The 15,878-nt window shown below is 45.4% G+C and overlaps 1 protein-coding gene across 1 annotated transcript in view; it reads right to left on the bottom strand.

The window, feature by feature from the left end:
- The window catches only part of daglb (diacylglycerol lipase, beta), a 53,966-nt gene that overhangs the window by 15,170 nt on the left and 22,918 nt on the right, over positions 1-15,878 (bottom strand). Inside the window, exons 7-10 of the mRNA XM_059978984.1 lie at positions 13,194-13,320; positions 11,402-11,485; positions 10,699-10,776; positions 3,583-3,663 (exon numbers count right to left, since the gene is read on the bottom strand). Of these exons, the coding sequence (XP_059834967.1) occupies positions 3,583-3,663; positions 10,699-10,776; positions 11,402-11,485; positions 13,194-13,320 (370 nt within the window). The remainder of the gene's footprint in view (positions 1-3,582; positions 3,664-10,698; positions 10,777-11,401; positions 11,486-13,193; positions 13,321-15,878) is intronic.

The following is a 15,878-nucleotide window of genomic DNA, read 5'->3' as shown; positions in this document are numbered from 1 at the left end:
GGTCTCCCACCGCCCAGGCCACGCTCTCTCCTCACAGCTGCCATCATCAGGGTCTCCCACCGCCCAGGCCATGCTCTCTCTTCACAGCTGCCATCATCAGGGTCTCCCACCGCCCAGGCCACGCTCTCTCCTCACAGCTGCCATCAGGAAGGAGGTACGGGAGCTTTAGGTCCCACACCACCAGGTTCAGGAGCAGTTATTACCCTGAACCCACATAGATCATTTCAATCACCCCAACTCTGAACCCATTCCACAGTTTATGGACTCACTTTCAAGGATCCTTTACAATTTATGTTTTCAGTATTAATTTTATAGTTGCACGATTTGTCTTTTACACATTGGTTGTTTCTGTTTTTAATTATATTTTTAGAGATAGCAGTGTTACAGGCCCATCCAAGTGATCAGCCAACCCTGGAACACCTGGGCAGCAGAGATGCACACATCGGGATGCTCTTTATTGATTACAGCTCAGCATTTAACACCATCATCCCCTCAAAACTAATCAGTAAACTCCAAGACCTGGGTTTCAATACCTCTTATGCAACCGGATCCTGGATTTCTTCACTTGAAGACCCCATTCAGTCTGGATTGGCAAAAACATCACCACAATCTCCATCAGCGCAGGAGCGCCACAGGGATGTGTGCTTTGCCCCCTGCTCTACTGGCTTTACACTGATGACTGTGTGGATAAGTACAGCTCCAGCACCATATACAGGCTTGCTGATGATACACTGTTGTGGGCTGTATGAAAGGGGGTGATGAATCTGCATTGAAGAGGGGTACTGAAAACCTGGCTGAGTGGTGTAATAACAACAACCTCTCACAATGTCAATAAAACCAAAGAACTGGTTGTAGATAACACACACAAAATGCTGGAGGAACTCAGCAGGCCAACTGATTATAGACTGCAGGAGAGGGAAACCAGAGGTCCATGAGCCAGGAGTCAGAGGATCAGGGGTGGAGAGGGTCAATTCCTGGGTGTCACTATTTCACAAAACTGTCCTAGACCCATCAGATAAATTAAATTCCAAAGAAAGCACAAAAGTACCTCAACTTCCTCAGGAGTCTGTGGACTTTCCGCACGTTATCGCAAACCTTGGCAAGCTTCTATAGATGTGTGGTGGAAACTGTGCTGACTGGCTACATTACAGCCTGGTATGGGAACACCAATGCCTTTGAGTGGAAAATCCCTCCTAACATTCGGACACATCTACATGAAACGTTGCTGTAGAAAAGCAGCCTCCATTGTCAACGATTCTCACCACCCAGGCCATGCTCTTTCCTCACTGCCGCCTTCAGGTAGAAGGTACAGGTAACTCAGGACTCACAGCACCAGGTTCAAGAACAGTTCAACCATCAGGCTCTTGAACAAAAGGGGATAACTATGATCATTTAAGGACTATTATCATGTTATTTCATGCTTGTTACTTACTGCTGTTTATTTATCTGCATTTACACAGTTTGTTTACAAGTTTACAGATCCTGTTTACAGTTACTGTTCTATAGACTTGCTGTATCTATAAACTGTATAGAGAGTTTACAGAAAGAGAAAGAGAATCTCAGGGTTGTACGTGGTAATCTGATAGTAAGTTTTGCTCTGAATTTGTAAACCATGCCTCTCTGAAATGTGCAGAGCTGCCCGAGGAAACCCACACAGTCACGGGGAGAAGGTACAAACTTCTGACAGGCAGCAGCAGGGATTAAACTTGAGCATTGTGCTAACCGCTATGCTACTGAGCCGCAGTAATATAGCTTTTCATAAATTCCAATGTATTTCTTTAATTTCCAGTAATTGCCCCTGGAAAAAGGTAGTATATGTGGACATACATGTTCTTTGATAATAAATTTACTTTGAATTTGGACTTAAACTGAAGCAATCATTACTGGGGCCACCGCAGTACCATAGCGGTTTATACAACACTATTACAGCTCGGGTGTGGGAGTTCAGAGTTCAACCCCAGCGTCGCCTGTGCATCCTTCCCGAGGAACGTGTGGGTTTTCTCCAGGTACCCTGGTTTCCTCGCACAGCCTAAATTTGCACCGATTAGTAGGTTAATTGATCATTGTAAATTGCCCAGTGATTAGGTTGGGGTTAAATTAGGGTTGTCGAGGGTTGCTAGGCTGGATTGGCTCGAAGGGTTCTGCACAGCATCTTTAAATAAATAACATTAGACAAAGTCTCTTAGCATGCAGAATGTTCATAAATAACTCCTTCATTACAGGAAAGTGCATAGGTTAACATTCAGCTGCTTAAAGGGAAGTCCCTTAAAGAAATTCCAGGAAGCTCTCCACAAGGGAAATGGTTTAATCATTCACAGACCACACTAAGGATGTACAGAACACAAAGACAGGAGGAGGAGTTTTGGGGACTGGATAACCTGCTGGGCCTGCAGTCGTTTTGTGTTTACAAGGGTTGCCAGGAGAGTGACTTGACCTTTTCAATTCAGGTATAGAACCAGAATAAAGAGTTCTTTTCTTAATAATTATCCATGTTACACTAAGATCTAATATCCTCCCCCAAGAGGATGTGAACATGGATTTAATGGCTGTTTACAGCAGGCATTTTAAGTAGAAAATCATAGGGCTGTGGGGTGGGGGGGGGGGGCAAAGAGTAGGATTAACTGGAGGCCCAGAGGCAGCCTGTCTTGTGATTGGAGGAGAGTGAGAGGGTGGGGGGAGGAGGGGAGGGAGAAGGGGGGAGAGGGGAGGCGAGGGGGGAGAACATTTAACAATTATAAAGAATAAAGAATGATAAAAAAATAAAGTTAGTCAGAGTAAAACTGTGGAATAAAATGTGCATAAATCCATGAATACCAGCATGTATTTACAATGAAAACAGCATTATAAAAAGTAGTTTAAAGGTTCACAGTGCAGTGCAGTAACAGGGTAATAGTCAGAGGAGGGAGAGGGGCTAACTAGAATGGTCGATCAGATTAACTGCCTGGGGGAAGAAACTTTTAAGATGGAATGAAATTTTTGTTTTAATAGCCTCGTAATGCTTCCCAGAAGGGAGCTTTTGGAAATGGCAGTTTGCAGAGTAGGTAGTGTCTACAATGACTTCTCTTGCCCAGTTCATTGTCCTGGACACATGCAAGTCCTGCAGTGATGGTCAATGACCTTTTCTGCTGACCTGACAGCTTGCTTAGTTTTCATATATTGTGAGAGGACGCTGCACTAAACCAGGGAGGAAATAGCTGATGTGAGGATGCCGTAGAATCGTACCAGTAGGTGCTGGGGAAGATGGAATTTTATCTATTGTACAGTCTCCGACAGAGAATGTTGTTATACAGCTGTTGTACACAAAGACAACAGTGCGGGCAAGCAAGGACAGGCAGAACAATTCACAACCTTTTCAGCAAGGAAACGACAGTAACAACAATGTTTTCCTTAAAACAGGATATGTGGATGTCCTGCATCAATAGTGAAGAGAGTTCAAATAAACTTTATTGGAACTGCAATTTGAATTCCCTACAGAGCTACAATAGTGAACAAGACCCTGCCTCAATTCTCCCAGTTATGCACACCCAGCTATTCTCAGTAAACAGGTTAGGCAGGATGAAGATTTAACATTGACAGACTCACAGGAGCAACTGCAAAGGCTTCACTCAAAATCCCGTTGTTCATCAGCTTCTCGTAGATGTAAGTGGCCGCCTGGAGGATGCCCTGGAAAGAAACGGTTTCTGTGAGTTAGTTAACTGTGGCAAAACACGTCCACTGACAAGGCACAGAGACTCCAATGTGCTGGGTCACAAGAAACTTGCAGAGGGGAGTAGGGGATTTAGGAGTTTTAACTTTTTTTCCTGTCATTCATTCTTTGGGATTTTTTTTCTTGTTTCAAGGATGTCTGGGCAGAGTGAGAATTTCTGATTTAAATGGAATCATTAAATCCTTCCCCCACCCACTTGGCTTCAGCTCCTAGCTAATCTTCCTTCCCCCACTTCCCTCCTTTTTATTCTGGTATCTTCCCTCTTCCTTTCCAGTCTTGAGTCTTGAAAAAGGGTTTCTGCCCAAAACGTCATTTCCTTAGATGCTGCCTGACCTGCTGAGCTCCTCCTGCAGTGTGTGTGTGTGTTGATATGGTACAGTGTTTACAGCCCAGCACTAGTAACCCAGGAGCTTAGGCTACTGTTCCAGGGAAGGCAAGTTCAAATCGCAATACATTATAACAACTGAGAATTGAAATTCCATTTGTTAGTGAACTGGGAAACGACCAGGTTGTGAAAAGAAGGTTCATCTAAGAGAGGAAATCTCAGTCCATACACATTTCAGACCCGGCAAGCAAAAGAGTTCGGTGCCATTTTAAACCTGAAAGCACCTAACGCCAGGCTTAATGACAGCTCCTCCGTTACAAGTCTATTGAATGGTTCCTAGCTGTATGAGCTACACTGCACTTTCGCTGTCGCTCTTTATTCTGCATTGTTATTGCTTTACCTTATTTTAGCTCGATAAACTGTGTAACAATCGATCTGTGTGAACAGTATGCAAGACCAAGCGTTCACTGCACCTCAGTACATGCAACAATAATAAACCAATACCAATATCATTTATAGACGGACAGTTGGTGTCAGCCTTGCCAGAGACATCCACACCCTGACAGCAATCAACATCTCACTTCCAACTTATCCACGTAGGCCAGGGGTTCCCAGCCATTTTTACGCCATAGAGCCTTACAGTTAACCGCGGGGTCCATGGATCCCAGGCTGGAAAACCCGTAAGTAGACCAAAAGACATAGGAGCAGCATTAGGCCATTCAGCCCATCAAGTCTGCTCCACCATTCCATCATGACTTTTAATATCTCTCTCAACCCTATTCCCCTGTCTTCACCCCATAACCTCTGACGCCCTGCTGACTAACCAAGAACCTGTCAATCTTTGTTTTAAATATACCCAGTGACTTGCCCTCCACAGCCATCACATTCCATACCTCATTCTGCACAGCAACACACAAAATGCTGGAGGAACCCAGCGGGTCAGGCAGCATCGATGGAGGGAAATGAACTGACTACACTTTGGCGTGAGACCCTTCGTCAGGACTGGAAAGAGACTGAACACAGGCTACAGTGTTGTGCTGAACTTGTCACCTACCCTTCCCTCCACTTCCATCACCCACATGCTTATCTAACAGTCACTTCAATGTCTCTAATGTATCTGCCTCTGCCCCTACCTCTTGCAGGCTGTTTCTACATGGAAAAAATAAACATCTGACATCCCCTGAACTTTCCTCCAATCACCATAAAACTGTGCACCACAGTAGTATAATGATTAGTGTCATTACAGCTGGGGGCAGCAGAGTCCGTTCCAATGCCATCTATTCCGACACACCAGTCCATGGCCTCCTCTACCGTCATGATGAGGCCACACTCAGGTTCGAGGAGAAACACCTTGTATTCCAACTGGATTACCTCCAACCTGATGGCATGAACATCCATCTCTCAAACTTCCAATAATTGCAATCCCCTTCTCCTTCACCGTTCCCCATTCCTATTTCCCACTCACACCTAACCTCCTTACCTGTCTATCCCTTCATTGCATGGCCTTCTATCAGATTCCCGCTTCTCCAGCCCTTTATCTCTTTCACCAATCAACTTCCCAGCTCTTTCCTTCAACCCTCCCCCTCTCCTGGCTTCACCCACCACCTACTTCCTCACACTTTTCCCCCCACCCCTCCGGCCTTTTTACACTGACAACTAATCTCTTTTTTCCTGGTCCTGAAGGGTCTCGGCCCAAAATGTCGACTGTTTATTCACTTCCATAGATGCTGCCTGACCTGCTGAGATCCTGCAGAATTTTGTGTGTGTTGCTGCATCTAAGGATTTGTATGACCTCCCCATGGATGCGTGGGTTTCCTCTCGGTTAGTAGGTTCATTGGTCATTGTAAATTGTCCCATGATTAGGCTGGGGTTAAATCAGTGGGTTGCTGGGTGCTGCAGTTCACTGAGCTCTAAATAAAAAATAAAAATTATGCCCACACCTATTAACAATTCATTGCCACCCTGGGAAAAAGTCTCTGGCTGTCTATTTGATCTATGCCTCTTATCATCCTGTACAACTCTATCAAATCATCACTCCTCCTCCTTCACTCCAAAGAGAAAAGCCCTAGTTCACTCAACCTACCCTCATAAGACATGCTCTCTAGGTAGCTGATATAAAGAGGTTGTTTGGGGGGGTGGAGGGGGGAAGAGAAGGGGAGGCACAAGAACTGGCAGGTGATAGATAGATCCAGGTGAAGGGGGAGTGATAGGAATGGTGCAAGAAGCTGGGAGGTGATAGGTGGAAGTGACACAGGGCAGAAGATAGAATCTGAAGGGACAGGACAGAGGACCCAAGAGTCAAGGGAAGGAGGATGGGAGGGGAATTTGAGGGAGGAGTGTGTGTGTGTGTGTGTGTGTGTGTGTGTGTGTGTGTGTGTGTGTGTGTGTGTGTGTGTGTGTGTGTGTGTGTGTGTGATGGGATGATTGAGAGTGCAGGGACAGAGGAAAGTGTGATGAGGGGGGGAAATAGAAGGGGGGTAGGGATAGAAGTGAGTGGTTAATGGTCAATGTTCATGCCGTCAGGCTGAAGACTACCAAGAAGGAATATGAAGCATTATAGTCATGGAAAACTTCAATTAACCCCAGTATTGAAATGTTCCCAAAACCAATGAACTTACTTTAAGGATTCTTCATCTCATACTTGCTATTTATTACTTATTTATATTATTGTTTCTTCGTTTTACATTTACAGAGCTTGTCTTTTGTACTCTAGTTAGGCAGTCTTTGATTGATTCTGATTTAGCTATTATTATGTCCACAGAAAAGTGAATCTCTGCATTGTATACTGTGACACATATGTACTTTGATAATAAATTTACTTTGAACTTTTAAGTTAAGTCTCACCAACATCTTATAGAATTAACATCCCATCTCCTGTACTCTGCCAATGTGCTAAAAGCTTTCTTTATGACCATATCTACCTGTGACACCACTTTCAATGAATTATGGATCTATATCCCAGATCCCTGTTTGTTCCTCTAGCGTGTCTAAGCTGAACTCAGCAGTAGAGGAGACCATGGACAGATGGTGGGAATGGGAAGTGGAATTAAAATGGGTGGCCACAGGGAAACCTCAGTAGGTACAGCGGATGGAGTGAAGGTGCTTGATGGAGAAATCCCCTAATTTGAGTCATGTCTAACCCATGTAGCGGAGGCCACAATGGGAGCATTGGAATAAAGGAAAGGCTGTCTCCAGGCCTCCAATCTTTAGACATAGGCTCTCAAGGAAGACTCACAGACATCAGGCATTCAACTACAGTCCATGGCCTGAACTCGTTCAATTTCAAGTTCACGGTCATTCAGCCATAAACATGTGTATTGCCAAATGTAAGAATGTTCTTCCAGGGCAGGGTGCACCACATGGTACATATAGCTCACGGACATAAGACAAGGTAATATCACCACAAATAAGGTACATTTATGACACAAGTTCAAAAGCAAATTGTATAACAGTCCCGGTGCTTCATGCACAAGTCCCGAGTTCCCTCCCGAGCAGGGAGTTCAGTAGTTTTACATCTTGGGGGAAAAAGTTGTTTCCAATCTTAACAGCTCTTGTCCTAATGCTACGCTACCTCCTGCCTGATGGTAGAGGGTCAAAGAGATTGCTGGACCGCTGGGAGGTATCACTAACAATGCTAAGGGCCTGCTTACGCAGCTTCTGATAAATATCTCCAATGGCTGCAAGAGCGACTCTGATGATTTTCTTCTCACAACCCTTTGCAGGGGCTTGGATGTGCAATGAAATGCTGCCTGGCCCACTGAAGGTCAAGCTGCTGACATCTCGGGTCAGGAATCCAGTTAAGGGTTTCAATCCGAAGCATTCATTTCCCTTCACGGATGCTGCCTGATCCAGAGTTTAGCCACTGGAACACTCTATGAAAGCCTATTAGTGCCCTCTGCTGGAGAGATCGTGCCTCTCACCCTCCAAGGTCTCAACAACAACCTCTCACTCAATGTCAGCAAAACCAAGAGCTGGTTTTCAATCACAGGATGAAGCAGATGGAGCTCCATTAGGGGATAGGTGGTGGAGATGATCAGTAACTTTAAATTCCTTGGCATTATCATAGAGGTTCTGTCCTGGGACCGGCACTTCTAACCTATCAATCTAACCGAATAAATCCTTCTCAGACTTCCAGTTGGGTACAGGTATCAATTTTCAAAGACAAACTCTGCCGTCTCCATCAGGGATGATGCCTGGGTATGTTTAGTCTGGTGGTATTTATACCCCACTAGTCTATCCCTCCTGATTGGTTACTTCTCATCCAATCAGGTTTCTGCAGACCTACCTTGCTTACAATCGAATTCCAGTTCTTGTTTAGAGCGAGACCTTCGTCTTGGTTAAAATTCTTTTCCTCTAGCTTTATTTCAATGGCTTCCTTCAGCAGGTGGTCCCAAAGGCCATTGGCAGGACACAGTAGTTTGGTGCCGAAGTCAATCCAATGGCCATTGTGAATAAAACATCAGACACGAGGAAATCTGCAGGTGCTGGAAATTCAAACAACACACACAAAATGCTGGTGGAGCTCAGCAGGCCAGGCAGCATCTATATGGAGAAGCGCTGTCAACGTTTCGGACCGAGACCCTTCGTCGGCAGCACTTCTCCCTGTTGATGCTGCCTGGCTTGCTGTGTTCCACCAGCATTTTGTGTGTGTTGTGTGAATAAAACATGCTGCTATCGCTGATTTCTCCGGGTAATCCAAATGGATACACCTCCTGTACTCCTCAATCAAGGTTTTCACCATGCTCCCTCTCGTCTGGCTGATATACACAGACTCCGCATTCACAGAGAATCCTGTAAATGCCAGTTGTCCTGAGTTCCAGGTCATTTTTGACCCGCATAATCTAGGATTTGAGCTTCCTTACTGGTTTGTGGATGGTGTTCATCCGGTATTTCCTCAGGAAACTGTGGAAATATAGGGAAGACAGGCGGCAGCGATGGGTTGTTCTTTGTTGTTAGGTGTCCTGGTTTTTCCGTCAATCCTTTTAAGGAAATCAATGAATGTGGAGCAGCATAAATTGGCCAGGCGGGGCATATGGAAACTTGTATCAAGGAGCATGAGGTTACCCAGAGAAATCAGAGGCAGCAGAACATTGCATTCGAAATGGCCGTTGGACTGTCTTCAATGGCACAAAACTTCTGTGCCTTGCCAATGACTTTTGGGACTATCTGGTGAAAGACACCGTAGAAATAAAACTAGAGAAAAAGGATTTTAATGAAGATGAAGGTCTTGCTCTAAGTAAGAACTGGAATTTGAATGTAAACAAGGTGGGACAGCAGAAACCCGATTGGATGAGGACTAACCAATCAGGAGGGACAGACAGTGGGGGCACAAAAACCACCAGACTAAATGTGCCCAGGCATCATCCCTGATGAAGATGGCAGAGCCTGCTACCAAAACGGTGGTTAAATTCAATACTCGTACCTGGCTGGAAGCCTGAGAAGAGTTTATTCATCAGCATAGCCAGCAAAGCACAATTCTTTTTTTTATCAATCTAACCCTTTCCTAATGCTCCATTTTACTTCCATCCACAAGACTGTCCCAGAATCTCTTAAATGTCCCTAATGTATTTGCCTCTACCAGCATACAACCATTCCATGCACATACACGCTGGGTAAAACTCCTACCACTGACATTCCAATTACCTTAAAATTATGCCCCCTAGTATTAGCCATTTCCACTCTGGGGAAAAAGTCTCTGTCTATCCACTCAATCCCTTCCTCTCATCATCTTGTACGTCTCTATCAAGTCTCCTCTCATCTTCCCTCACTCTAAAGAGAAAAGCAATAGCTTGCTCAACCTGTCCTCCAATGACATGCTCTCTAATCCAGGCAGCATCCTGGTAAATCTCCTCTGCACCCTCTCTAATCCAGGCAGCATCCTGGTGAATCTCCTCTGCACCCTCTCTAATCCAGGCAGCATCCTGGTGAATCTCCTCTGCACCCTCTCTAATCCAGACAGCATCCTGGTAAATCTCCTCTGCACCCTCTCTAATCCAGGCAGCATCCTGGTAAATCTCCTCTGCACCCTCTCTAATCCAGGCAGCATCCTGGTAAATCTCCTCTGCACCCTCTCTAATCCAGACAGCATCCTGGTAAATCTCCTCTGCACCCTCTCTAATCCAGACAGCATCCTGGTGAATCTCCTCTGCACCCTCTCTAATCCAGGCAGCATCCTGGTGAATCTCCTCTGCACCCTCTCTAATCCAGACAGCATCCTGGTGAATCTCCTCTGCACCCTCTCTAATCCAGGCAGCATCCTGGTAAATCTTGTCTGCACCCTCTCTAAAGTCTCCACACCCTTCCTGTAGTGAGGGGACCGGAAATGAACACAACACTCCAAGCATTGTCTAACTGGCGTTTTACACAGATGCAACGTTACCTCATAGCTTTTGAACTCACTCCTCTGACAAAAGAGGACCAGCACACCAAAGGCCTTCTTAACCCCCCTTTCAACTTGCACGGCATTGAGCAAAGGTCAGTCCTTGATGAGAAGCTGAAGAAGATTGGGCTTAGGACAATGCAGTAATAGCCCAGGCCAGATGATTATTAACACAGCACAGAACCACAATGGAGCAGTGATTTCCTGAAGCAGAAACGTAGCTTTCGGAGTTTTAATAATTGATCATTCTCACTGGTCTGCCAGCCTCGGTTGGGCAGAAACACCTACCTTGTGTGCCAAACTTTCTCCCGTCACCCCGCTTACGTTCACTGTCTCGCAATCTGCGCACAGATCTGTCAATGCATCCTATGGGTTAAAGCAAACATTAGAGCCAGCACAGAACTTGGACATTCATCCTCCTGAGTGAGTGAGGACTGAGAGCATTTCCAGCCACTTCTGATCAACCTGTTCATTCCTGGGTCGAAATAGTTAAGACTTTATTTCCCGGAGCCTAAGAGAAAGAGGGGAGATCTGATAGAGGTACACAAATTCATGAAGATATGGTAAATGCAGGCAGGTTCCCCCACCCCCAGAATGAGACTAGAGACCAGGGAATGAGGGTGAAAGGTTGAAGTTTTAAGGGGAAGCTACTTCACTCAGACGTTGGTGAGGGTGTGGAACAAGTTGTGGATGTGGGTTTGATTGTAATGTTTATGAAGAGTTTGGATATATACAAGCACGGGAGGAGTACGGTCCAAGTGCAGGTCGATGGGAATAGTTCAGCACTGACCTGCTGAGTTCCCTTAGCATCTTGTGTGTGTTTTTCTGGATTTCTGGAATCTGTAGGATCTTGTGTTTATGATTATGATTCAGGTCAGGCACCACGTTCAAGTGACTACAGATAAACAAGTGGGTGCCGGATACCTTCCACAGTACTAGTTAGCCTGCAGAGCTGCCCAAGTGAAGTTCAAAGAGACGAAGCAGGGCTCACCTCCAGTGACAGTGTTCCCCGGACAGCCACCACCACCGCCTCCTTCTTGTGATCCAGCGCCACAAAAAAGGGAATTTCGTAAATCTGCGAGGGGGGGGGAGGGGGGAACAAAAACAAAACATGAAGACTTATATCTGCCCTCCCTCAACCAGCAGCTGCCAAACCTCCGACATCACCTCTCATATTCAATATGTGGATATTCCTACGTGATTAAACAACACTACAAGAAGGAAACTAGCTAAGGTTGTCAATGGGCAGACACCCACTGCCTTTGTCGTGGGATAGATTGGCTGACAGGCAGGAGGCAAAGAATGGGAATAGAGGAGACCTTTTCTGGTTGGCTACTGGTGTCTAGTGGCCAGTGTTGGAACAGATTCTTTTCACATTATTTGTCAATGACTTGGATGACAAAATTGATGGCTTTATGGCCAAGTTTGCCGACAATACAAAGAGAAATGGAGGGGCAAGTGGTGTTGAGGAAGCAGGGAGGCATTAGAAAGATTGGGAGAAGGGGCAAAGTTTACAGATAGAATAGAATGTGGAGAAGTGTACGGTTATGCAGTTTGGTAGAAGGAATAAAGCCTTAGACTACTTTCTAAATGGGCAGTGAATTCAGAAATCAGAGGTGTAAGGAGAATTAGGAGTCCTCAAGCAGGATTCCCTAAATGTTAGCTTGCAGGTGGAGTCAGTGGTAAGGAAGGTAGATGTAAAGTTAGCATTCATTTTGAGGGGACTAGAATATAAAAGCAAGGATGTAATGCTGATGCTTTATAAGGCATCGGTCCGACCGCACAAGCAGTTTTAGACTCTTTATCTAAGGATGGGCTGGCTCTGAAGAGGGTCCAGAGGAGATTCACGAGATTGATCCTGGGAATGAAAAGGTTAACATATAAGGAGCATTTGATGGCTCTGAGCTGTCCTCACTGGAGTTTAGAAGAATGAGCAGGGATTTCATTGAAACTTATCAAATATTGAAAGGGTGAATGTGGAGAGGATGTTTCTTATGGTGGGGAAGTTATAAATAGAAGAACGTCTCTTTAGAACTGAGATAAGGAAGAATCCATCTAGCCAGAGGGTGGTGAATCTGTAGAATTCATTGCCACAGACAGCTTGGACACATTTACAACAGAGACTGATAAGTTCTTGATTATTCAGGGCATCAAAGGTTATGGGGAGAAGGCAGGAGAATGAGGTTGAGAGGGATAATGAATCAGCCATGATGGAATGGCGGTGCAGACTCGATGGGCCGACTGGCCCGGTTCTGCTCCTGTGTCTTATGGTCTTGTCTACACTCACTGAAGTAGCTCCCTCTTCTCATTGCTACCATCAGAGAGGAGGTACAGGACCCTAAAAACATACACTCAGTATTTTAGGAACAGCTTCTTCCCTCCCGTCATCAGATTTCTGAATGGTCCCCGAACCTATGAACATATCTTACTATTATGTTCTCTTTTTGCAATATTTATTTTTTATACATGTTCTTTTTGTGATTTATAATAATTTTTAAGTTATAGCACTGTACTGCTGCTGCAAAACAAATTTCAAGACACGTCAGTGATTATAAATCAGGCTCTAATGATTTGGAATGACCGGACAGACAGTACTCAGTCTGATAAACAGTATCACTGGCCCTGCAGTAACGCTATCCTGACCACAAAACACCCTCTGGGACAGACCCCTCACTAATAAATCATCCTGCCACTAGAGTGAGCCTAGAACCATATAATTGAGCAACAAGTGAATGGTTCGCAAGCTAAGGGCAGGGATCCAAGTTTGTGGCAATAGCCATTACCTTGTTGTGCAAACTGATGTGGATAAAATCGCGGGACTGCAGCCCTGTGGTCTGCAGTATAGATTGGAAGTGACAGTTCAGGCAGTCCCCACCAACTATGTCGTGCTCAGGAACTTGGCGTCTGCAACTGGAGAAGAAAACAATCACAATATGGATCATCGCATCTGCAAAGGGCTCAACGAACACTCCAACATGTCAAGTTCCTCATGTTCAGGGCAAGGAACTCAGCACCAAATCCCCCCAATACCATGCCTGACCCCAACACAACAACAGCAACAAGGCTGGACTTCGTTTAAAGATTGGCTTTACTTGTTACACGTACATCAAAAGATACAGTGAAATGTATCATTTGTGTCAATGACTAGCAAAGTCCGAGGATTTCAAATGAGGACCCCACCCCCCCCAGTCCCATTCCCCTAAACTCCAGCGAGTGTAGCCCCAGAGCCATCAAATGTTCTAGTACATCAACCCAGTCATTCCTAGAATCATCACTGTGAATCTCCTCTGGACCCTCTCCAACGTCAGCACAGCCTCTCTCAGATACACCAAGTCTGAGCAATGCTTTATAAAGTCTCAGTATTAAATCCTTGGCTAGTGAAGGTAGGTATCCCGAACTTTACCCCCTTTGCTCGCACCTCCCAACTGTGTGTGAATATTCTCCTAATCTTGCGTCGCCAGCATGCACTCAGTTCATGTTCTTCACAGGGCCAAGAAGTTTCAACCTCAACTTTGAAATCGGTGCAGGGGGCAGCCCCCTTCTCATGATTCCTGAGGCAGGAAGCCCAGATTTGGGAAATGGCAAGATTTCATTACTTTTTCATGTTACCATCAGGGAGGAGGTACAGGAGCCTGAAGACACACACTCAATGTTTTAGGAACAGATTCTTCCTCTCTGCCATCAGATTTCTGAATGAACAATGAACCCCTGAACTCTACATTATTATTCCTTTTTCTCACTATTCATTTAATTTTGTAACTTATGGTAATTTTTATGTCTTGTACTGCTCTCAAAAACAACTAGTTTCACAACGTACGTCAGTGATAAACCGGATTCTGATTTACTTACCTCACAAGGTTTAAGGGGAACATGAGGGGAATTTCTTCACTCGGAGTGTGGAACAAGCTGCCAGCAGAAGTTGTGGCTTCAGTTTCGATTTCAACATTTACAGGAATTTGAGTAAGTACACGGATGGGAGGCTTTTGGAGGGCCATGATCTAAGTGCAGGTTGATGGGACTAGGCAGAACAAGTTTGGCATGGACTAGATGGGCTGAAGGGTCTGTTCCTGTGCTGTAGTGTTCTATGATATCAGTAGTACTTACAGGAGGTGCTGCCTCAAGAAAGCAACATCCATCAAGTGATGAAGGGACTCGGTCTAAAATGTGGATTCTTTATTCCTCTCCATTGACGCTGCCTGACCAGCTGAGTACCTTCAGCACTCTGTGTGTGTTACTCTGGATTTCCAGCATCTGCAGAACCCCTTGCTTATCCAAAGATACCCACCATCTGGGCCATGCCATCTCCTCACTGCAAACGTCAGGCAGGAGATACAGAAGCCCGAAGTCCCAAACCACCAGGTTTAAGAACAACTATGTCCCTTCAAACGTTATTTAACCCTAGCCCAATCACAGTACAACTTACAGTGACCAATTAAGCTAATAACCACTGGACTGTGGGAGGAAACCAGAGCACCCGGAGGAAACCCGTGCAGACATGGAAGGAACGCACAAATGTACTTGAGCTGTCATAGCATCTTGCTAACTACCCCAACTGTTGCAAGTAAGTGTTCCCATTGCGCTGTGATATAACACTTCTCAGGCCACCCAGTCATTGAGGAATCAGGATGTCAGCATGGACAAGTTGCTGGAATAATATCCAAGCCTTGCCACAGGCCGCATTTGTCAATAACTTCATTCAGAACAGCCCTAACTTGCACACCACACCTCGGGGTAGACATTGTGCAATGTGCTTGACACAAAGGAAGTTCAAAAGCCTTGCATTTACACAGCAGTTAGCAATATTCTCTTCACTGAAGGTAGATACACAATACATATTCCGTACCCAACCCTTTATACCTCTTCTGACCTTTATTGCGATACAGCGTGGAATAGGCCTTTCCGGCCTTTTGAGCCGCAACACCCAGCTATCCCCAGATTTAATCACTGGACAATTTACAATAAGCAATTAACCTACAAACCAGTACGTCTTTGGATTGTGGGAGGAAACCAGAGCACCCAGAAGAAACCCACGAGGTCACGGGGAAAACGAACAGGCTCCTCACAGGCAGTGATGGGTATTGAACCAGGGTTTCTGGGATTGTAAAGCGTTATTCTACCACTCCACTACCATGCTGCTCAATTAACTTTTAATTAAGCATTAAATCAAAATCTGATTTGCTCTTGCAGGTGGACACGGGCTTGGTGCTGTGGATATCAGGGAACCAGCCTCCTCTCTTTGGATTGTCTACACTTGGCACTGCCTGAGAAAAGCAACCAGCATAATCAAGCACCCCACCCACCCCATCGGGCAGAAGATACAAAAGCCTGAAAGCACAGTACAGTAAACAGCTCGCTGTCCTAGTGACGAGACCTCGGCGGTGGCAGGGTATTCATTAGTCTCACAGCCTGAGGGAACAAGCTGTTACCCAGTCTGGCAGCCCTAATCCTGATGTTCCTGAACCTCCTTC

The sequence above is a fragment of the Hypanus sabinus genome, chromosome 9 (genome assembly GCF_030144855.1).
Source record: "Hypanus sabinus isolate sHypSab1 chromosome 9, sHypSab1.hap1, whole genome shotgun sequence".
Classification (NCBI taxonomy): domain Eukaryota; kingdom Metazoa; phylum Chordata; class Chondrichthyes; order Myliobatiformes; family Dasyatidae; genus Hypanus; species Hypanus sabinus.
Note: the sequence above shows the minus strand (reverse complement) of the source record. Positions and strands in the feature narration are given on the sequence as shown.